General features: G+C 40.8%; 1 protein-coding gene across 6 annotated transcripts in view; it reads left to right on the plus strand.

Annotated features, from left to right (window-relative positions):
* Positions 1-1,364: 1,364 nt before the first annotated feature.
* LOC123758604 (mediator of RNA polymerase II transcription subunit 15) overlaps positions 1,365-22,366 on the plus strand; it is a 55,340-nt gene continuing 34,338 nt past the window's right edge. The window contains exons 1-4 of one of the 6 annotated variants that reach the window (XM_069334336.1): positions 1,455-1,473; positions 5,432-5,484; positions 10,033-10,285; positions 14,654-14,898. In XM_069334336.1, the coding sequence (XP_069190437.1) occupies positions 10,274-10,285; positions 14,654-14,898 (257 nt within the window). In that variant the 5' untranslated portion in view covers positions 1,455-1,473; positions 5,432-5,484; positions 10,033-10,273. Of the gene's footprint in view, positions 1,474-5,431; positions 5,485-5,523; positions 5,548-10,032; positions 10,286-14,653; positions 14,899-22,366 lie in introns of those variants that run through there. The other 5 variants (XM_045743051.2, XM_045743050.2, XM_045743049.2 and 2 more) reach the window with 5 other exon arrangements.

The raw sequence follows: 22,366 nt of genomic DNA on the forward strand, positions 1-22,366 counted from the left end.
ACACCCGACTACCGTTATTGTGTGTTAACTAACACCCGACTACCGTTATTGTGTGTTAGCTAACACCCGACTACCGTTATTGTGTGTTAGCTAACACCCGACTACCGTTATTGTGTGTTAGCTAACACCCGACTACCGTTATTGTGTGTTAGCTAACACCCGACTACCGTTATTGTGTGTTAGCTAACACTCGACTACCGTTATTGTGTGTTAACTAACACCCGACTACCGTTATTGTGTGTTAGCTAACACCCGACTACCGTTATTGTGTGTTAGCTAACACCCGACTACCGTTATTGTGTGTTAGCTAACACCCGACTACCGTTATTGTGTGTTAGCTAACACCCGACTACCGTTATTGTGTGTTAACTAACACCCGACTGCCGTTATTGTGTGTCAACTAACACCCGACTACCGTTATTGTGTGTTAGCTAACACCCGACTACCGTTATTGTGTGTTAACTAACACCCGACTACCGTTATTGTGTGTTAACTAACACCCGACTACCGTTATTGTGTGTTAGCTAACACCCGACTACCGTTATTGTGTGTTAGCTAACACCCGACTACCGTTATTGTGTGTTAGCTAACACCCGACTACCGTTATTGTGTGTTAGCTAACACCCGACTACCGTTATTGTGTGTTAACTAACACCCGACTGCCGTTATTGTGTGTTAACTAACACCCGACAACCGTTATTGTGTGTTAACTAACACCCGACTACCGTTATTGTGTGTTAGCTAACACCCGACTACCGTTATTGTGTGTTAGCTAACACCCGACTACCGTTATTGTGTGTTAGCTAACACCCGACTACCGTTATTGTGTGTTAACTAGTAGTCCTAGTAGTCTGCGTGGTGTAGCGGTAAGACACTCGCCTGGCGTTCCGCGAGCACTATGTCATGGGTTCGTATCCTGGCCGGGGAGGATTTACTGGGCGCAATTCCTTAACTGTAGCCTCTGTTTAACGCAACAGTAAAATGTGTACTTGGTTGTAACAACGATTCTTCGCGGCGGGGATCGTATTCCAGGGACCTGCCCGAAACGCTACGCGTACTAGTGGCTGTACAAGAATGTAACAACTCTTGTATATATCTCAAAAAAAAAAAAAAACACTACCGTTATTGCGTGTTAGAGGAAGGAAGACATAGATAAATTTAGAGAAACAGAGAACCAATAAACACATACCTGTTGGAAAAAGGGTCGGATCAAAAGAGACGCAATATTAAGGAAAGAGGAAGAAAAGGGTCAGGAGAAGAAGAGGGTGGAAGGTGAACAGAAGCATAAGGAAGGCCTTCAGGTGTGGGTAGATAAGATAGCATCACTAGTGGGGGGGGGATATGAGATAAGATATGACGGAGCACTTCACTGTTCCTCTGATAGTGACTCCATACTCCTACATCACCATTGGTACCACACTCTGGCCTCCTGTAGGGTCCCACACACCTGAACACACCTGTGAACACGCACATGTGAGCACACATGTGAATACACATGTGAAAACATCTCTGAACACGCCTCTAAACACACCTGTGTACACATCTGCGAACACAGCTCTGAACACACTGGTGAACACACCTCTGAATACACCTGTTAACACCCCCGTGAACACCTGTGAACACACCTGAAAGCACAACTGTGAACAAACCTCTAAACAAACCTTTGAACTCCTTTGAACAAACCTGAGAAGTCGCCTAAGAACACCCCTGTGAACACAACTCTGACTACACCTGTCAACACACCTATGAACACACCTGTGAACACGCATAAGAACACACTTATGAACACGCTTACGAACACACCACTGACTACAACTGTGAACACACCACTGAATGTACCTGTGAACACACCTGAAAACACACATGTGAACACTCCTCTGAAACACATCTCTGAATACTCCGCTGAACACTCCTCTGAACACACCTGTGAACACACATATGAACACACACATATGAACACACCTGTGAACACTCCTATGAACACTATATAACACCAGTGAATTATATAAAACAAGTGAACTATATAACATAGAGAACCAAATAATACAGTGAACTATATAAGAACAGTGAACAATGTAACACCAGTGAACTATATCACAGTGAAATATATAACAACACTGATCCATATAACACCAGAGAACAATATAAAAACAGTGACTTTCATAACAGAGTGAACTATATAACACAAGTGAACTATATAACACAGTGAACTATATAACACAGTGAACTATATAACACAGTGAACTATATAACACAGTGAACTATATAACACAGTGAACTATATAACACAGTGAACTATATAACACAGTGAACTATATAACACAGTGAACTATGTAACACAAGTGAACTATATAACACAGTGAACTATATAACACAGTGAACTATATAACACAGTGAACTATATAACACAGTGAACTATGTAACACAAGTGAACTATATAACACAGTGAACTATATAACACAAGTGAACTATATAACACAGTGAACTATATAACACAGTGAACTATATAACACAGTGAACAATATAACACAAGTGAACTATATAACACAGTGAACTATATAACACCAGTGAACTATATAACACAAGTGAACTATATAACACAGTGAACTATATAACACAGTGAACAATATAACACCAGTGAACTATATAACACAGTGAACTATATAACACAGTGAACTATATAACACAGTGAACAATATAACACAAGTGAACTATATAACACAAGTGAACTATATAACACAGTGAACAATATAACACAGTGAACTATATAACACAGTGAACTATATAACACAGTGAACTATATAACACAGTGAACTATATAACACAAGTGAACTATATAACACAGTGAACTATATAACACAGTGAACTATATAACACAGTGACCTTCATAACACAGTGAACTATATAACACAGTGAACTATATAACACAGTGAACTATATAACACAGTGACCTTCATAACACAGTGAACTATATAACACAGTGAACTATATAACACAGTGAACTATATAACACAGTGAACTATATAACACTGTGAACTATATAACACAGTGAACTATATAACACCAGTGAACTATATAACACAGTGAACTATATAACACAGTGACCTTCATAACACAGTGAACTATATAACACCAGTGAACTATATAACACAGTGAACTATATAACACAAGTGAACTATATAACACAGTGAACTATATAACACTGTGAACTATATAACACAGTGAACTATATAACACTGTGAACTATATAACACCAGTGAACTATATAACACAGTGAACTATATAACACAGTGACCTTCATAACACAGTGAACTATATAACACCAGTGAACTATATAACACAGTGAACTATATAACACAAGTGAACTATATAACACAGTGAACTATATAACACAGTGAACTATATAACACAGTGAACTATATAACACAGTGAACTATATAACACAGTGACCTTCATAACACAGTGAACTATATAACACCAGTGAACTATATAACACAGTGAACTATATAACACAAGTGAACTATATAACACAGTGAACTATATAACACTGTGAACTATATAACACAGTGAACTATATAACACTGTGAACTATATAACACCAGTGAACTATATAACACAGTGAACTATATAACACAGTGACCTTCATAACACAAGTGAACTATATAACACAGTGAACTATATAACACAGTGAACTATATAACACAGTGAACTATATAACACAGTGACCTTCATAACACAGTGAATTATATAACACCAGTGAACTATATAACACAGTGAACTATATAACACAGTGACCTTCATAACACAGTGAACTATATAACACCAGTGAACTATGTAACACAGTGAACTATATAACACAAGTGAACTATATAACACAGTGAACTATATAACACAGTGAACTATATAACACTGTGAACTATATAACACAGTGAACTATATAACACAGTGAACTATATAACACAGTGAACTATATAACACAGTGAACTATATAACACAGTGAACTATATAACACAGTGAACTATATAACACAGTGAACTATATAACACAGTGAACTATATAACACAAGTGAACTATATAACACCAGTGAACTATATAACACAGTGAACTATATAACACAGTGAACTATATAACACAGTGAACTATATAACACAGTGAACTATATAACACAGTGAACTATATAACACAAGTGAACTATATAACACAGTGAACTATATAACACAGTGAACTATATAACACAGTGAACTATATAACACAGTGAACTATATAACACAAGTGAACTATATAACACAGTGAACTATATAACAGTGAACTATATAACACAGTGAACTATATAACACAAGTGAACTATATAACACAGTGAACTATATAACACAGTGAACTATATAACACCAGTGAACTATATAACACAAGTGAACTATATAACACAGTGAACTATATAACACTGTGAACTATATAACACTGTGAACTATATAACACAGTGAACTATATAACACTGTGAACTATATAACATAAGTGAACTATATAACACAGTGAACTATATAACACTGTGAACTATATAACACAAGTGAACTATATAACACAGTGAACTATATAACACAAGTGAACTATATAACACCAGTGAACTATATAACACAGTGAACTATATAACACAGTGAACTATATAACACAGTGAACTATATAACACAACTGAACTATATAACACTGTGAACTATATAACACAGTGAACTATATAACACAGTGAACTATATAACACAGTGAACTATATAACACAAGTGAACTATATAACACAGTGAACTATATAACACAAGTGAACTATATAACACAGTGAACTATATAACACTGTGAACTATATAACACTGTGAACTATATAACACAAGTGAACTATATAACACAGTGAACTATATAACACAAGTGAACTATATAACAGAGTGAACTATGTAACAGAGTGAACTATATAACACAGTGAACTATATAACACAAGTGAACTATATAACACAGTGAACTATGTAACACAGTGAACTATATAACACAAGTGACCTATATAACATATTGAACTATATAACAAAGTGAACTATATAACACAAGTGAACTATATAACACAGTTGACTATAACACCAGTGAACTATATAACACAGTTAACTATAACACCAGGGAACTATGTAACACAGTGAACTATATAAGACCAGTGGACTATATAACACAGTGAACTATATAACTCAGTGAACTATATAATTCAGTGAGCTATATAACGCAGTAAACTATATAACAAGAGTGAACTATATAACACTTTGTGAACAATATAACACCAATGAACTATATAACACACTGGACTATATAACACATTGAACTATATAACACCAGTAACCGATATCACATCAGACATCTATATAACACCAGTCAACTATATAACACAGTGAACTATATTACACAGTGAACTATATAACACCAGTGAACTATATAACACCAGTTAGCTATATAACACAGGTGAACTATATAACACAGTGAACTCTATGTTTATGAACTATGAACGTTTCTGCCCGAAACGCTGTGCGTACTAGTGGCTTTTCAATATTGTAAATACCATGCTATGTATCACCACAAACCCAATGTACCTTCTTGTATATAAATAAATAAATAAAAATAAAATAAAATATAACACCAGTCAAATATAACACACCAGTGAACTCCATAACACCAGTCAAATATAACACACCAGTGAACTCCATAACACCAGTCAACTCTAACACACCAGTGAACTCCATAACACCAGTCAACTCTAACACACAGTCAACTATAACATCAGTCAACTCTACCTACCTACCTTGAGGTGCTTCCGGGGCTTAGTGTCCCCGCGGCCCGGTCGTCGACCAGGCCTCCTGGTTGCTGGACTGATCAACCAGGCTGTTAGACGCGGCTGCTCGCAGCCTGACGTATGAGTCACAGCCTGGTTGATCAGGTATCCTTTGGAGGTGCTTATCCAGTTCTCTCTTGAACACTGTGAGGGGTTTGCCAGTTATGCCCCTTATGTGTAGTGGAAGCGTGTTGAACAGTCTCGGGCCTCTGATGTTGATAGAGTTCTCTCTCAGAGTACCTGTTGCACCTCTGCTTTTCAACGGGGGTATTCTGCACATCCTGCCATGTCTTCTGGTCTCATGTGGTGTTATTTCTGTGTGCAGGTTTGGGACCAGCCCCTCAATTATTTTCCACGTGTAAATTATTATGTATCTCTCCCGCCTGCGCTCAAGGGAGTACAGATTTAGGCTCTTTAGTCGGTCCCAGTAATTTAGATGTTTTACTGAGTGGATTCTAGCAGTAAAGGATCTCTGCACGCTCTCTAGGTCAGCAATTTCTCCAGCTTTGAAAGGGGCTGTCATTGTGCAGCAGTACTCCACTCTAGATAGCACAAGCGTTTTGAAAAGTATCATCATCGGTATAGCATCTCTAGTGTGAAAAGTTCTTGTTATCCAACCTGTCATTTTTCTTGCAGTTGTGACGGCTACTTTATTGTGTTCTTTAAAGGTAAGGTCTTCCGACATGAGTACACCCAGGTCCTTTACATTGCCTTTTCGTTCTATGTTATGATTTGCCTGCGTTTTGTACGTGGTTTCTGTTTTTATATTTTCAATTTTTCCGTAGCGCATGAGCTGAAACTTATCCTCGTTGAATACCATATTATTTTCTGTAGCCCATAGAAAGACCTGATCTACATCTGATTGGAGGTTTGCCGTGTCCTCTATGTTGCCAACTCTCATGAAAATCCTAGTGTCATCTGCAAAGGATGATACAGTGCTATAGGTTGTGTTCTGGTCTATGTCCGATATGAGGATGAGAAAAAGTACTGGAGCAAGCACAGTACCCTGGGGGACTGAGCTCTTCACGGTTGATGGGCTGGATTTTATTTTGTTGACTATTACACATTGGGTTCTGTCAGTCAGGAAATTGTAGATCCATCTGCCTATTTTCCCGGTAATTCCTTTTGAACGCATTTTATGTGCAATAACACCATGGTCACATTTATCAAAAGCTTTTGCGAAATCTGTGTAAATTACATCAGCGTTTTGTTTGTCTTCCATAGCATCTAATGCCATATCATAGTGGTCCAGCAACTGCGACAGGCAAGAGCGCCCTGTTCTGAAACCATGTTGTCCGGGGTTATGGAGATGCTGTGATTCCATGTATTTTGTGATCTTACTTCTTAGCTTCTTACTTACTTAGCTTAGCTTCTTACTTCTTACTTACTTCTCTATCACACCTTTCAGGAATATACAGGGTGTCCCAGAAGTCTGGCCCCATTGACAGTCTAAAAGAAAATCATTATTTTAAAAGAAACCATTTTTTTGTTTAGAACGGTTATGTAATACATTACAAACTTGTAATGTATTACATAACCGTAATATAATTTGTTTAAAGTTACGTAAAGTTACATAACCGTAACATAATTTGTACCAGTCCCTAAGGACTGGTACAAATTATATTTGGACCAATATTATTAGTACTGGTTCTTCACAAGCACATGAGGTCTTTAATGACCGAAATATATATTTACATTCCCTCCGTTCCTAAATATATAAATTGTGATAAATATAAATCATCATTCCCTCCTTTCGATAAAAGGAAATTAGATTGTATTAACGGTTTAAATAATGATAGGAGTATTTGTATTACTAGGCCAGATAAAGGTAGGGGTGTAGTGGTTTTGGATAGGTTAGATTATGTGAATAAGGTTGAAGGATTGTTAGAAGACCCCCTCTAAATTCATGTTCGTTAATATAGACCCCTTTTCGTATATTTTGAAATGTGAAGAAAAACTGATTAGAGTTGTAAGAAGTCTAAAAGACGTTCTCTTGGATTATACAAAAATGCTTGCAACTGGCTCTAAGCCAGGCATGTTGTATGGGTTGCCTAACGTTCATAAAACAAGTCTACCGATCGTTCAGTTTTGTCAGCGATTGGTACTTTTAATTACAAAATGACCAAGTTTCTAGTTCCATTATTAGAACCATTAACGTGTAATGAATTTACCGTGAGAAATTCTCAGGATTTTGTAAAGGAACTTTCCTCATTGAATTGTGAGTTCCCAACTATAATGACTAGTTTTGATGTAGAATCACTCTTCGCTAATATTCCTCTGTTGGAAACTATTGACATTTATAAAAATCAGTTATTCGCTGACACTAATTTAGTATCAGGAGTTTGTAGTAAAATATTTGGACGGTTCTTAGAATTGGCGGTTAATTAAAGAATATTTTTATGTTTAATAATAAATATTATAAACAAATTGATGGAGTAGCGATGGGTTCTACTTAGGTTCTGCACTTGTTAATGCTTTTTTGAGTTTTCATGAGAGAAATTGGCTTGATAAATGTCCTTTGAACTTTAAACCTGTCTTGTACAGGAGACATATAGATGACACTTTTTTGTTATTTCAGGACCAATGTCATACTGAGAAATTTAGAGAGTATCTTAATGCATAACATTGTAATATACGTTTCACTGCAGGGTGTGAAGTGGATAATTGGTTGTCATTTCTTGATGTCAAAGTGAATAACCTTAATGGGTTTAACACTAATGCTTATAGAAAACCAACTTTTACTGGTTTAGGTTTAAATTTTAATTCTTTCGTTCCTGATATTTTTAAGAAAATGCAATTAATACTCTACTGAATAGAGCTTTCGGTTTTTGTTCGAAATGGTCTAAATTTAATCAAAAAATCAATTATCTTGTTATTTTTTTAGTCAAATAATTGTTGTCCTTCGCATATGGTATATACAGTACCTTTATAAGGAATTTCTTAAATAAGAAGTTCCACCCTTCTTGTAGAATTACTACAACACAAAGGGATATTAAATATATTAAATTACCATTGTATTGTACTATTAGTTTTGCTGTAAGAAGTCAATTGATGAAACTTTTACAGCACTGTTATCCTCAAGAAGACTTTACATTTATTTTTGTCAATACAAATACCATAGGATCTTATTTTAAATATAAAGATGAAGTGCCTAGTATCGTATATAGTATCGTATATGCCTAGTGCCTATGCTCTAGTATCGTATATATATATAATTGTTCCAGCTGTAATGCTGGATACATCCAGAGTTCCATTCGGAACGTTAAGATTAGGATACTTGAGCACGGGGAGTATCATTTAGGACTAGATTACCATTGTCCAAACCAGCCATCTCGGAGATTAGAAATCATTGTCACCAGTTGAATCATTCTCTGCTGGAATTCGATTTTAAAATTCTAGACACTTGTATGAATGGCCAGTCAGATATGAGAATATTGGAATCCTTATATATCAGGGAGCTGCGGCCTCTGTTAAATAGCAACCTTTCGGCTGTTCAATTGTACACAGTATAGTGTACAGAAGGCCTTGTATTTTGATGTATAGTTCATACTAGCATTCTTTATTTATTTTAGTTTACCATGTTTTGTCTCATTTTTTGTTACTAATTTCAAGTGTTGATATTGCTAATTATTATAGTCTTTTATTTAAGACATACAATACATTTTTTGGTATTCAGTTTTGTTTGATATTTAAGTTTTCATAAGGTTTTGGGTAAGTATTTTATCATTTGCTTCTACTTTGCTAGTGTTTTACATAAAATTTTTGTAAGTGTGGCAATCATTATTACAATAGTTATATTAGGTTTGATTATCCATGAGTTAATTATCAAGATTCACTCCGTTTGATCTCTTCACGTATGTTTAATAGTGTGGCTTGTTTTAGTAGTTAATTTTTTTTATTAAATTTTGATTCAGTTTTTATTATCTATATGACAATTATAAAGTTTTATTCGTTTCGATCACTTTTAATTAAGTAAGATTAAGTGCTTTGTTTTATAACTTGTGTCGTTTGATCTCTTTTCTGTTGATAGGTAATTTTATTCAGTATGATTTCTTTGTTTGCTTGTTAGTTAGTTAGGGGACACTAAGCCCCAGAAGCACCTCAAGGTAACCTCAAGGTAACCTCAAGGTAACCTCAAGGTAAGGTAGTTATTTTATTGTGCCTTCTGTTTTTTCTTTTAGATTTGATGATGAATACGAGAAGTACTCGAAACGTCATAAAGTGAAGTGAAGGGATGAACACAAAATACAGAAACTGATATGAATCACATGATCATAAGGAACTATTGAAAATAGAACATGTGAACAATAAAAAACATACAATAAAGGTAAAACATAACATACAGACAAGAGAGCAAAGGAACACGAGAAGAACATTGAAGAACAGAAGACCGATACATAGAGAGGAGGCAATAAAGAGGACATGGATGATGAGGTAAGAGGACAGTGGAACGTTATTAAAATTGAAATTGAAATAAGTTGATATATTCACCAACAACATAATTTGTTGGTGAATGTTTTGTGTATGTGTGTGTTCACCTAGTTGTGCTTGCGGGGGTTGAGCTTTGACTCTATGGTCCCGCCTCTCAACCGTCAATCAACTGGTGAACAGATTCCTCAGTCTATTGGGCTCTATTATATCTACACTTGAAATTGTGTATGGAGTCAGCCTCCACCACAACACTTCCTAATACATTCCATTTGTCAACCACTCTGACACTAAAAAAATTCTTTCTAATATCTCTGTGGCTCATTTGGGCACTCAATTTCCACCTGCGTCCCCTAGTGCTTGTGCCTCTTGTATTAAATAGCCTGTCGTTATCTACCCTATCAATTCCTTTGAGAATCTTGTATGTGCTGATTATGTCCCCCCCCCCCAACTCTCCTGTCTTTCAGCGATGTGAGGTTTAATTTCCGTAGTCTCTCCTCGCAGTTCATACCTCTCAGTTCGGGTACTAGTCTGGTGGCAAACCTTTGAACCTTTTCCAATTTAGTCTTATGCTTGATTTAATATGGACTCCATGCTGGAGCTCCATATTCCAGGATTGGTCTGTCATATGTAGTATTTAAAGTTCTGAATGATTCCCTACACAAGTTTCTAAAGGCCGTTCTTATGTTAGCCAATCTTGCATATGCCGCTGATGTTATCCTGTTGATGTGGGCTTCAGGGGACAGGTCTGGTGTGAAATCAACCCCCAAGTCTTTCTCTCTCTCTCTCTCTCTCTGATTCTTGAAGAATTTCATCTCCCAAATGATACCTTGTATCTGGCCTCCTGCTCCCTACACCCATCTTCATTTCATTACATTTGCTTGGGTTTAACTTTAACAACCATTTGTTGGACCATTCCTTCATTTTGTCCAGGTCTTCTTGAAGCCTCAAACAGTCCTCCTCTGTCTTAATCCTTTTAATAATTTTTGCTTCGTCAGCAAACATTGAGAGGAACGAGTCTATACCCTCTGGGAGACCCTCGGGAGTGCTGGGCCCCGGGGCCCAGCACTTCCGAGGTACCAGCCCCCCCGGGGGGTCCAGCACTCCCGAGGGCCCATCACTCCCGAGGGCCCAGCACCCCCGGGGGCCCAGCACTCCCGAGGGCCCAGCACCCCCGGGGGCCCAGCACTCCCTAGGGCCGAGCACCCCCGAGGGCCCAGCACCACGGGGGCCCAGCACTCCCGAGGGCCCAGCACCCCCGGGGGCCCAGCACTCCCGAGGGCCGAGCACCCCCGAGAGCCCAGCACCCAAGAGGCCCCAGCACCCACAAGGGCCCAGCCCCCCCCGGGGGTCCAGGACTCCCGAGGGCCCATCACTCCCGAGAGCCCAGCACCCACGAGGGCCCAGCACCCACGAGGGCCCATCACTCCCGAGGGCCCAGCACCCACGAGGGCCCAGCACCCACGAGGGCCCAGCACCCACGAGGGCCCAGCACCCACGAGGGCCCAGCACCCACGAGCGCCCAGCACCCACGAGGCCCCAGCACCTCCAAGGGCCCAGCACCCACGAGGGCCCAGCACCCCCGAGGGCCCAGCACCCACGAGAGCCCAGCACCCACGAGAGCCAAGCACCCACGAGGGCCCAGCACCCACGAGGGCCCAGCACCCACGAGGGCCCAGCACCCACGGGTGCCCAGCACCCACGGGGGCCCAGCACCCACGAGGGCCCAGCACCCCCGAGGGCCCAGCACCAACGGGGGCCCAGCACCCACGAGAGCCAAGCACCCACGAGGGCCCAGCACCCACGAGGGCCCAGCACCCACGAGGGCCCAGCACCCCCGAGGGCCCAGCACCCCGGGGGCCCAGCACCCCCGAGAGCCCAGCACCCACGAGGGCCCAGCACCCACGAGGGCCCAGCACCCCCGAGAGCCCAGCACCCACGAGGGCCCAGCACCCATGAGAGCCCAGCACCCACGAGAGCCAAGCACCCACGAGGGCCCAGCACCCACGAGGGCCCAGCACCCACGAGGGCCCAGCACCCACGAGGGCCCAGCACCCCCGAGGGCCCAGCAGCCACGGGTGCCCAGCACCCACGAGGGCCCAGCACCAACGGGGGCCCAGCACCCACGAGGGCCCAGCACCCACGAGGGCCCAGCACCCACGAGGGCCCAGCACCCACGGGTGCCCAGCACCCACGAGGGCCCAGCACCAACGGGGGCCCAGCACCCACGAGGGCCCAGCACCCACGGGGGCCTAGCACCCCCGGGGGGCCAGCACCCACGAGGGCCCAGCACCCACGGGGGCCCAGCACCCCCGGGGGCCCAGCACCCACGAGGGCCCAGCACCCCCGAGGGCCCAGCACCCACGAGGGCCCAGCTTGCCGGCTGACTCGTCTCTGCCTGGAGAAATACTTCCCGATTAATCTTACATAGATGACATGATCTGAGGGATATGTTCCTACTGTTAATCTATATATCTATCTGTCTGTTTCTCTCTCTTTCTCTGTGTGTCTGTCTGTCTGTCTGTGTCTCTCTCTCTCTCTCTCTCTCTCTCTCTCTCTCTCTCTCTCTCTCTCTCTCTCTTTCTCTTTTTTTTTCTCTCTCTCTCTCTCTCTCTCTCTCTCTCTCTCTCTCTCTCTCTCTCTCTCTCTCTCTCTCTCTCTCTCTCTCTCTCTCTCTCTCTCTCTCTCCCTTTCCTTTTCTCTGTTCCTTGATCATTTTTCCTTTGGTCTGGAAAAACTAATCTTTGTTCTTTGTTCCCCGATTGGTGGATCAGATCCACTTTGCACTGATTGGTTGAATTCAAACTTGCCACGATTCCATTGGTGGATATGATCACTTTGTGCTGATTAGAGAAATTATATCGGACTGCGATTCTATTTCGGGACATTTTTCAAATTCGCGTGATGTGGTAGTGAGGCGAATTGGTAGCCCTGTAGTCAAGGATAAGTGTACTCACCTACCTGTGCTTGCTCGGGTTGAGTTTCGGCTCTATGGTCCAGCCTTTCAACTGTCAGTCAACCGGTGTACAGATTCCTGAGCCTATTATGCTCAAGAATCCTAGTGTGAGATTTCAGGGATCTTGCTTACAATCTCCGTTTACTGAACATAAAAAATACACGTTTGTAAATGTCTAGGTTTGTAAATATTTATTTTTTTTTAAAACAGATACGTTTGTAAAAAAATACTCATATATGCGTTTCGTAAGGTTATGTGATGGTCGTATTCCTGGTGTTTTGAGAATCGCAAATAGGACCTAAAATTTAAAAAAAACAAAAATACTAAAATGAGAATTCTGGTCCTAAAATGGGAGTTCAGTTATTCTAAGCCATTATGAATATACATATATAAACACGTATGCTTTAACATATATATTATATATATATATATATATATATATATATATATATATATATATATATATATATATATATATATATATATATGAAAATGAAAACTCACACCCCAGAAGTGACTCGAACCCATACTCCCAGAAGCAACGCAACTGGTAACTACAGGGCGCCTTAATCCGCTTGACCATCACGGCCGTCAAAAGGAAGTGATAGCCGAGGCTATTTGAGCCACTTCCCCGACGGCAACTCGGATGGTAATCTTGGGCATAGCATTTCACCAAATCACCTCATTCTTTGGGGCACACGTGAGGAACACAAATGCGAACAAGCCTGAATGGTCCCCAGGACTATTCGCATATAGTCCTGGGGACCATTCAGGCTTGTTCGCATATATATATATATATATATATATATATATATATATATATATATATATATATATATATATATATATATATATATATATATATATATATATTATATACGTATATTTCGTAACACAAATCGCGTACTGTATATGTCATTCTTACTAAAACAAAGAACGAAAACTATGTATATTTCATTCACATGCCTATGTTGTCGAATTGACGTATGCATGCTTATTTGTTAGTATGTATGTTCATATGTATTCGCGTATGTAAAATATATTGATCGGGTAACTCGGTAAGCTTATATCATTATTTACGAACGAACCGGAACGAAAAACTTTAAATTTGTATATTGTTGGCAATATGTTTAAAACTTTAAGCTGACCAATCAGCCTCTGGAGGCTTAATTGAGTCCACCGCACAAGCTTACTGATACTAAAATTAAGCTAAATTAAACATTCCATCCAACTGGGATGCTTAATTTAGTCCTGAACAATGCTCAGAGCTTGCGTAAACTCTCAGTACATGTATACCTCACTGAGTATAATGGGTATACTAGAAGCTGGGTATACCTCACGGAGTATGTAGCCTAATACTCCTGTCTGCCTGCTGGAGGAGGTTCTGTAGTACAGGTTTAGTTTGGTCTCCCCTTCAGGAGAGCCTTGACTGCCCCGTCTGCATGGAGGAGTATGATGAAGGCCTTCACACGCCCAAGATGACGCAGTGTCTCCACACCTTCTGCGTCTCCTGCGTCACTGACCTCGTCTGCGGCCCCTCTGGACGTGAAGAAGGTCACGGAACAAGTCACGGGACAGATGAAACACAAGTCCCAAGGGGAAAAGGGCTTATGTGTCCTCTTTGTCGGGAGATGATTAACACTGATAGAATGCAAACCAACAGGTGAGGACTAATGGTCAATTTAACCTTATTCAATATAACTAAATAAAATATATTTCAAAATACAATAATTCAAAATTCATACTGTATTCCTTTTATAATTTATGTGAAGTGTAGCTCAAGAAACTATTGCTAACAACGTTCCTGTTATGTTATAAATTATTTAGATAATTGAGAGCCTGGTAATCTTTATATATGTATTGGGTATTCTTATAACAATAATAATGATTCATTGTGTCTGGGGACAGGCAGCCAGAGTGTATTCTTAAACGCTAGGATTATATGCAGGATCCCCCTCCCCCCCCCCCCCACCAAAGATCGAATTACGGACCCTGTCCAGGATGTAACTCCACAACATGCTAACTAACTCTTGAGTACTTACTGCTAGGTGAACAGGAAAAATTAGGTGATTAGAAATGCTCCAATCATTTCACAAACAGAACAGCGTTAAGAGTTACTGAAGATACTGTTGAAGCTTTCAAGGACTTAAACTAGTAAGAAGGCTTTGTTACCTGTCACCTCACTGCTGGTTTTGTAACCCTGAATAAGATATGTTAACTGCTATCTTTTTAGTTTAGTTCATTTATTATGCACCCCATACCCATCTTGTGGGCGGTAGTGGAAAGGGTTACAGAGGCACATAATGGGCTCAGGGACTGAACCCCACAATTCATTTAGCTAAGCAAGTTACAATCTTGATGAGCTAGTTACAAAATTACTATCTTTGAATAGTAATTGTTAAATACTAAGGAGCACACAAACACTGGCCTGGTCAAAAGTGAACACTTATGACAATACCGAGCAAAATGCACCCTAATTACCGAACAGCTTCCTGCCCCCAACTCCCCACAAAAATAATTGTTCCAGAATGACACTGAGAGACCTCGTGGGGAAACCCATCTAAGCATAACATGACAATTATCTTTTATCAGATGCACCCATAATGCACCCCAATTTTTATGGTAGTTATGAGATTAATTTATCTCAGCTTGTGATTTTATCTCAGAATCCGACCTCCTGAATTGGTTTATAAATTGCAAGAGCTTGAACGGTTGCGGGATAGTTAAATTTAGTTAGAAATCCCGTCAGACTCACAAGTGGGTCAGTGGAGATAATCAGTGAAGCCTGACAGCGTTTTTGCCTCAGTACTGCTTTATCTGATCCTATCTGTCTGCCCCCCCACCTTCCCCCCCCCCCATGCTGACCACTGCCATTATCACCCACCACAGCTGCCTTGAACTTCGCCGCCACCATAAGAGAGTGGGTATCAACACTATCGCCGGAGACACACATAAACACGATAACATCGGCAGCATATGACAATAAGAACGTTGTTTAGACACCCAAATCCGGAGCTCTTCAAGGCCCTCTAACGCAACTTGGGTTAGATTCCCTCCTGGGATACCCAACTTGTGAAGCGTATAACCAAAATTAAAAAAGACGAACAGGTTTGCAACAAGATTGGTGATGATAGTTACGAGGACTAAGCTATGAGGATAGCCCTAAATCTTATTGGATAGAAGCAACAAAAGGACTATGATCACAACATACAAGATAATGAGGGGTCTAGACAAGGTGGACAAGGATAGCCTCTTCCTAGGACACAGGTGGAACCTGAACACGCAAGTGAGCAGAAGGGATGTTAGGAAATACTCGTATTCTGTACGGGGGAACCAGTACAGAATACGTACTGGTTCCCAGTACGTATTCAACCAGTGGGATGCAAGAAGCCACCTCAATCAACAACTTCGACACCACCATGATCCTACCGCCACTAACCACTATCACCACTATCACCACTATCACCAATACCACCATCACCAATATTGCCACCTCCACAAACCACCACTCTCATTACCACCACCACCATCCCCCTCCCCCTAATACAACAACCACCACCACTACCATCCACCCCTCCATCACCACCACTACACTACCTAGACCACCCCAACTATCACCACCTCTGTAATGAACAGGTAATGAGAAGGAAATGGGAGGAATAGGTAAAAGGAAGGGATAAAGATGAAGACTATAGGGTTAAAGCAAGATATAGAAGTAAGGAACTGCCGCCATCCATTACCCTTACAGACAACCCGGAGCTGTCTTTCAAACTTGGTATCCCTAGGTAATGATAAGATCTAAGTCATGAGTACAAGTGAGTGAGCGCACTCACACCACACTGAACTATAGCACGAACTCAACGTGTTGAATAACTTGCGTTTAAAGAAAACCTTACCACAGATAATACCACATTTATTGTTCATTATTCACGTTACCTTTATAAATACAAGTCAGAGATCATGAGAAGAGTTAGGGACGGAAAACTGTACACAACTGAAACAATGTCCCTGATGTTTCAACCATCCCGTACTCCTAATAGAACGTCGCATTTTGACGTATAGTCTACCTAAGGCCACAAATTGTCGTACTAGAAAATGGTAGTGGCTCGCAAAGTTGACAAACTGTGCTGTTTTCTTACACCTCCACCACTCCCTCTCCAGCACGCTACACCTCCACCACTCCCTCTCCAGCACGCTACACCTCCACCACTCCCTCTCCAGCACGCTACACCTCCACCACTCCCTCTCCAGCATGCTACACCACCACCACTCCCTCTCCAGCATGCTACACCTCCACCACTCCCTCTCCAGCACGCTACACCTCCACCACTCCCTCTCCAGCATGCTACACCACCACCACTCCCTCTCCAGCACGCTACACCTCCACCACTCCCTCTCCAGCATGCTACACCACCACCACTCCCTCTCCAGCATGCTACACCTCCACCACTCCCTCTCCAGCACGCTACACCTCCACCACTCCCTCTCCAGCATGCTACACCACCACCACTCCCTCTCCAGCATGCTACACCTCCACCACTCCCTCTCCAGCACGCTACACCTCCACCACTCCCTCTCCAGCATGCTACACCACCACCACTCCCTCTCCAGCATGCTACACCTCCACCACTCCCTCTCCAGCACGCTACACCTCCACCACTCCCTCTCCAGCACGCTACACCTCCACCACTCCCTCTCCAGCACGCTACACCTCCACCACTCCCTCTCCATCATGCTACACCTCCACCACTCCCTCTCCAGCACGCTACACCTCCACCACTCCCTCTCCATCATGCTACACCTCCACCACTCCCTCTCCATCATGCTACACCACCACCACTCACTCTCCATCATGCTACACCTCCACCACTCCCTCTCCAGCATGCTACACCTCCACCACTCCCTCTCCATCATGCTACACCACCACCACTCACTCTCCATCATGCTACACCTCCACCACTCCCTCTCCATCATGCTACACCTCCACCACTCCCTCTCCATCATGCTACACCTCCACCACTCCCTCTCCATCATGCTACACCTCCACCACTCCCTCTCCATCATGCTACACCTCCACCACTCCCTCTCAGCCAGTCAGGCGCAGTTTGTCACAGAGAGAGGGTGTGTAGCTGGAGCTCTAATTGTCCTGATACTGCAGGCGATGAGTCACAATAACGTGGCTGAAGTATGTTGACCAGACCACACACTAGAAATTGAAGGGACGACGACGTTTCGGTCCGTCCTGGACCATCAATCGACTTGAGAATGGTCCAGGACGGACCGAAACGTCGTCGTCCCTTCAATTTCTAGTATGTCCTGATACTGAAAATGGAAGGTGTAGTGAGTGAACTGTTGCTAGTGAGGGAGCTTTGTTATTGTTATTGCTCTGAGGGCAGAGGTGGATTCTCTGCGGGAGGAGTTACGACAGATAAAGGAGCTAAGACAGAGAATCACAGCCAGGAAGATGCAAATGAGGAGCGCAGCAGTAGAAGGTCTTCGTCTTGGAATGTCGTAAAGGACAGGGGTCCTAAGAAGATTTTGACAAAGCCGCCTACAGATGTCATAAGGACTTCAAACCCATTCGCCGTGCTGGAAGACGAATGGTGTGGGGAGAATGTAGTTCCCTCGAAAAGCAAGACAACAAAGTGAGCGCAGGTCCCTCAAGGTGCTCACAAAGCAAAAGGAGTATCTAAGAGAATTTTGGTTGTTAGAGATTCTGAGATTCTCAAGTGAGGTATCCGGACAGAGTTTTTTGTGCCAGAGAGCGGGGGAACAGGTTAGGGGTTTGCTATCCCGGAGCTGGAATTGACGATATTATTAACAACATGAATGCTATATTGGCTGGAAATGGGAACAAACCCATTATTTGTATCATTGCCGGTGGAAATGATGTTGGACGAGTTAGGAGTGAGGAACTGATACAGAGGTTTAAGACAGTCATAGAATTAGTTAGGAGCACGGGAGGAATCCCGATCATATGTGGCATTCTTCCAAGGAAGGGAGTTGGAAATGAATGGTTGTCGAGGGCACTTGGTGTCAATTGCCGACTGGACAAATATTGCAAATCAAATGCAATATCTTTCATAGACAACTGGGAACACTTCTATGGAAGAAATTAAATGTATGCTCGGGATGGGGTGCATCTATCGAGGCTGGGGTTGTTGTTGCGAACTTGTTGGAACCAGTGGTTGGAGGCGTTTGTTTGGGTTTGGGTTTAAACTGTTAGTAGATAGTGGTATGGGAATTGATATGGAGAAAGAAGGTAATAAAAGTATGTGTTTGTGGGAGAAACAAACTGGTAAAATGATCAGGGAAAGAGAAGGGCCTCAAAATAACAATACTCTTAGAGGTATATTACACTAACAGTAGAAGTCTAAGAAACAAAATTAATTATATAAGTGCCTTTGTTCGCACAGAAAAAAATAGATATTATTGCACTTTCCGAAACGTAGATGAATGTAGAAAATAGAGAACTATTAGGTGAATATAAAAGAGATGAAATTAAACTATTTCACACAGGTAGATATATTAGACAAGGAGGAGGAGTAGCCATATCTGTTAGGGGAAAGTCTAAAATGTAAACTTAAAGAAGGAATCAAAACTGAGCCACACACAGAAACTATTTAGCTAGAATTAAACGAAAAAGCAAATAATCTTATAATAGGAGTTATATACAGGCCACCAAACTTAGACAGGATGGAAGCAAAGCATCTATGGGATAAAATATCTAAAGCATCTAGATCTAACAGTATTTGTGTCATGAGTGACTTTAATTTTAGAGGATTAATGGGTTGAACAGAACAGGGAATAATGAAGCAGATGATTTTCTAGAATTAAGTGACGATTGTTTTCTTACGCAATACATTAAGGAACCAACACGGGAAAATAATATTTTAGATTAAGTGTTAACTAACAGGGAAACACAAATTAATGATATCGAAATAGGGAGTGAGCTAGGGAACAGTGATCACAAAGAAATCAGATTTAGCATAGAATGGAATAGATCTATAGGAGAAAATTCTGTTAAGAATTTAGTGCCAGATTTTCGAAAAGTTGACTTTAATAGCCTAAGAAATTTTGGGGGTCAAATACATTGGAAAGTCTTGGGCATGGGAGGGGGAACGCGGTCTAAGAGTCAGACGTGAACCCAACGATGGGTGACGTAAAAGGGATTTCGATGTGGATTCAAAATATAACTTATTTTAAAATATTCTAAGCAAAGTATAGGAACGTAATGTACCATACAAACTGAATAGATCGAATGCTAAGGACCCAAAATGGATAGCAAAGTGTCTGAAGACCCTTATAGGTAGAAAGAGAGCTTGGTACAAATGGATAAAGAATGGTGAAGTCAGTTTAGAACAAGAATTCGTCCAACTGGTTAGAAATCTTAAAAAAGGGATAAGGAGAGGAAAAAGAGACTATGAAGTTCGCATAGCACGGCAAGCAAAGACAAATCTTAAAGTTTTTTTTCAATTATATCGAACAAAATTTAGGGAAAGGATAGGTCCATTAAAAACTGGGACAGATCAGATAACTGATAACGACGGAGAGATGAGTAGTATTTGTAATAAATATTTTATCTCTGTATTTACTAAAGAGGAACTTAACACTATGCTTTCAGCCGAACAAGTCTATGTGGGTGGGGACGAGGACAGGTTGACTAGTTTAGCAGTTACCAGGAATGATGTAATTAAACAAATAGTGAAACTCAAGCCAAACAAATCCCCAGGGCTGGACGAAGTGTTTGCCAGGGTGCTTAAAGAATGCAAAGAGGAGCTTTGCGAGCCATTGCCTACCATATTTAATAAATTATTAGAGTCAGGCAGAGTGCCAGAGTCGTGAAAGGTTGCTAATGTGGTGCCAATTTTCAAGAAAGAAGATAGCACACTTGCGTCAAACTATCGGCCAATTAGCTGAACGTCTATTGTGGGAAAGATACTTGAATCAATAATTGCAAAGACCATTCGTATTCATCTTGAAAAACATCAATTAATAAAAGATTCACAACATGGTATTACAAATGACCGTTCATGTTTAACGAATTTGCTATCATTTTACTCCAGCATAGTTGAGGCAGTTGATAGTGGTAAGGATTGTGATGTTGTGTACCTTGACTTTAGCAAAGCTTTTGATACAGTGCCACATGAAAGACTGATTAAGAAGACAGAGGCTCATGGTATTGGGGGGCTATATTAAGTTGTATTAGGGCATGGCTATACCAAAGGAAACAAAGAGGTAATATAAATAGGGTTAAGTCAGAGTGGGAAAATGTTGTAAATAGAGTGCCACAAGACTCTGTCCTGGGACTTCTGTTATCTATATAAATAAAGATGGAAATGTTCGTTTGTTCAAAATCGCTAATCTCCGAAAGTTCTTCGCCGATTGCTTTGAAATTTTCACACAACGTTCCATTCGCATCCGAGCAGGTTTTTATATATATAATATATAGATATCACGTTTGTGACGAGAAAAAACATGTTTTTGTTTTTTAAACTGTGTTTTTCATGCGAGGGAAATCTTCGAAACCCCTTTACCGATTGCTTTGAAAATTTTGACACAACGTTGCACACGAATAGGAGCGTGTTTGTATATACTTAATATATAGATGCCACACCTGTGTTAGGTAACATCATGTTTTTTTTTAAACAGCGCCATCTGTTGGACGTAAGAGCAACACAAGCTGTGATCTCCGAAAATTCTTCACCTATAGCTTTGAAATTTTGACACAACGTTCTATTCAAATATGCATATGTTGTTATATACGTACTATATAGATGCCACACCTGTGACAGGTAAAAACATGTTTGTTTGAAAAACGGCGCCATCTGTTGCAATTAAGAGCAAGACACGCTACGTTATATATGTTATGATTCCATTTCAATGTTTCCAGTTATATTGAAAAATAGAATATTCATAGATTTCGACATATTTTTATTTTTACATAATTATTTTTGGTGATATTGACTTGGAATTGAGTTGTGTTGTTTACCTTGCCGTTCATTTTGTGGGTATTGTTTATTTTTTTATTTTTTTTATTTTTTCATTGTTTTTCATTTAAATTTCTTAACTGTTATTCTTATTTTTCAGCGATGAAAACATCATATGATTTGATGTTCCGAATTTTCTGA

Source organism: Procambarus clarkii, chromosome 31 (assembly GCF_040958095.1).
Source record: "Procambarus clarkii isolate CNS0578487 chromosome 31, FALCON_Pclarkii_2.0, whole genome shotgun sequence".
In the NCBI taxonomy this organism is placed as follows: domain Eukaryota; kingdom Metazoa; phylum Arthropoda; class Malacostraca; order Decapoda; family Cambaridae; genus Procambarus; species Procambarus clarkii.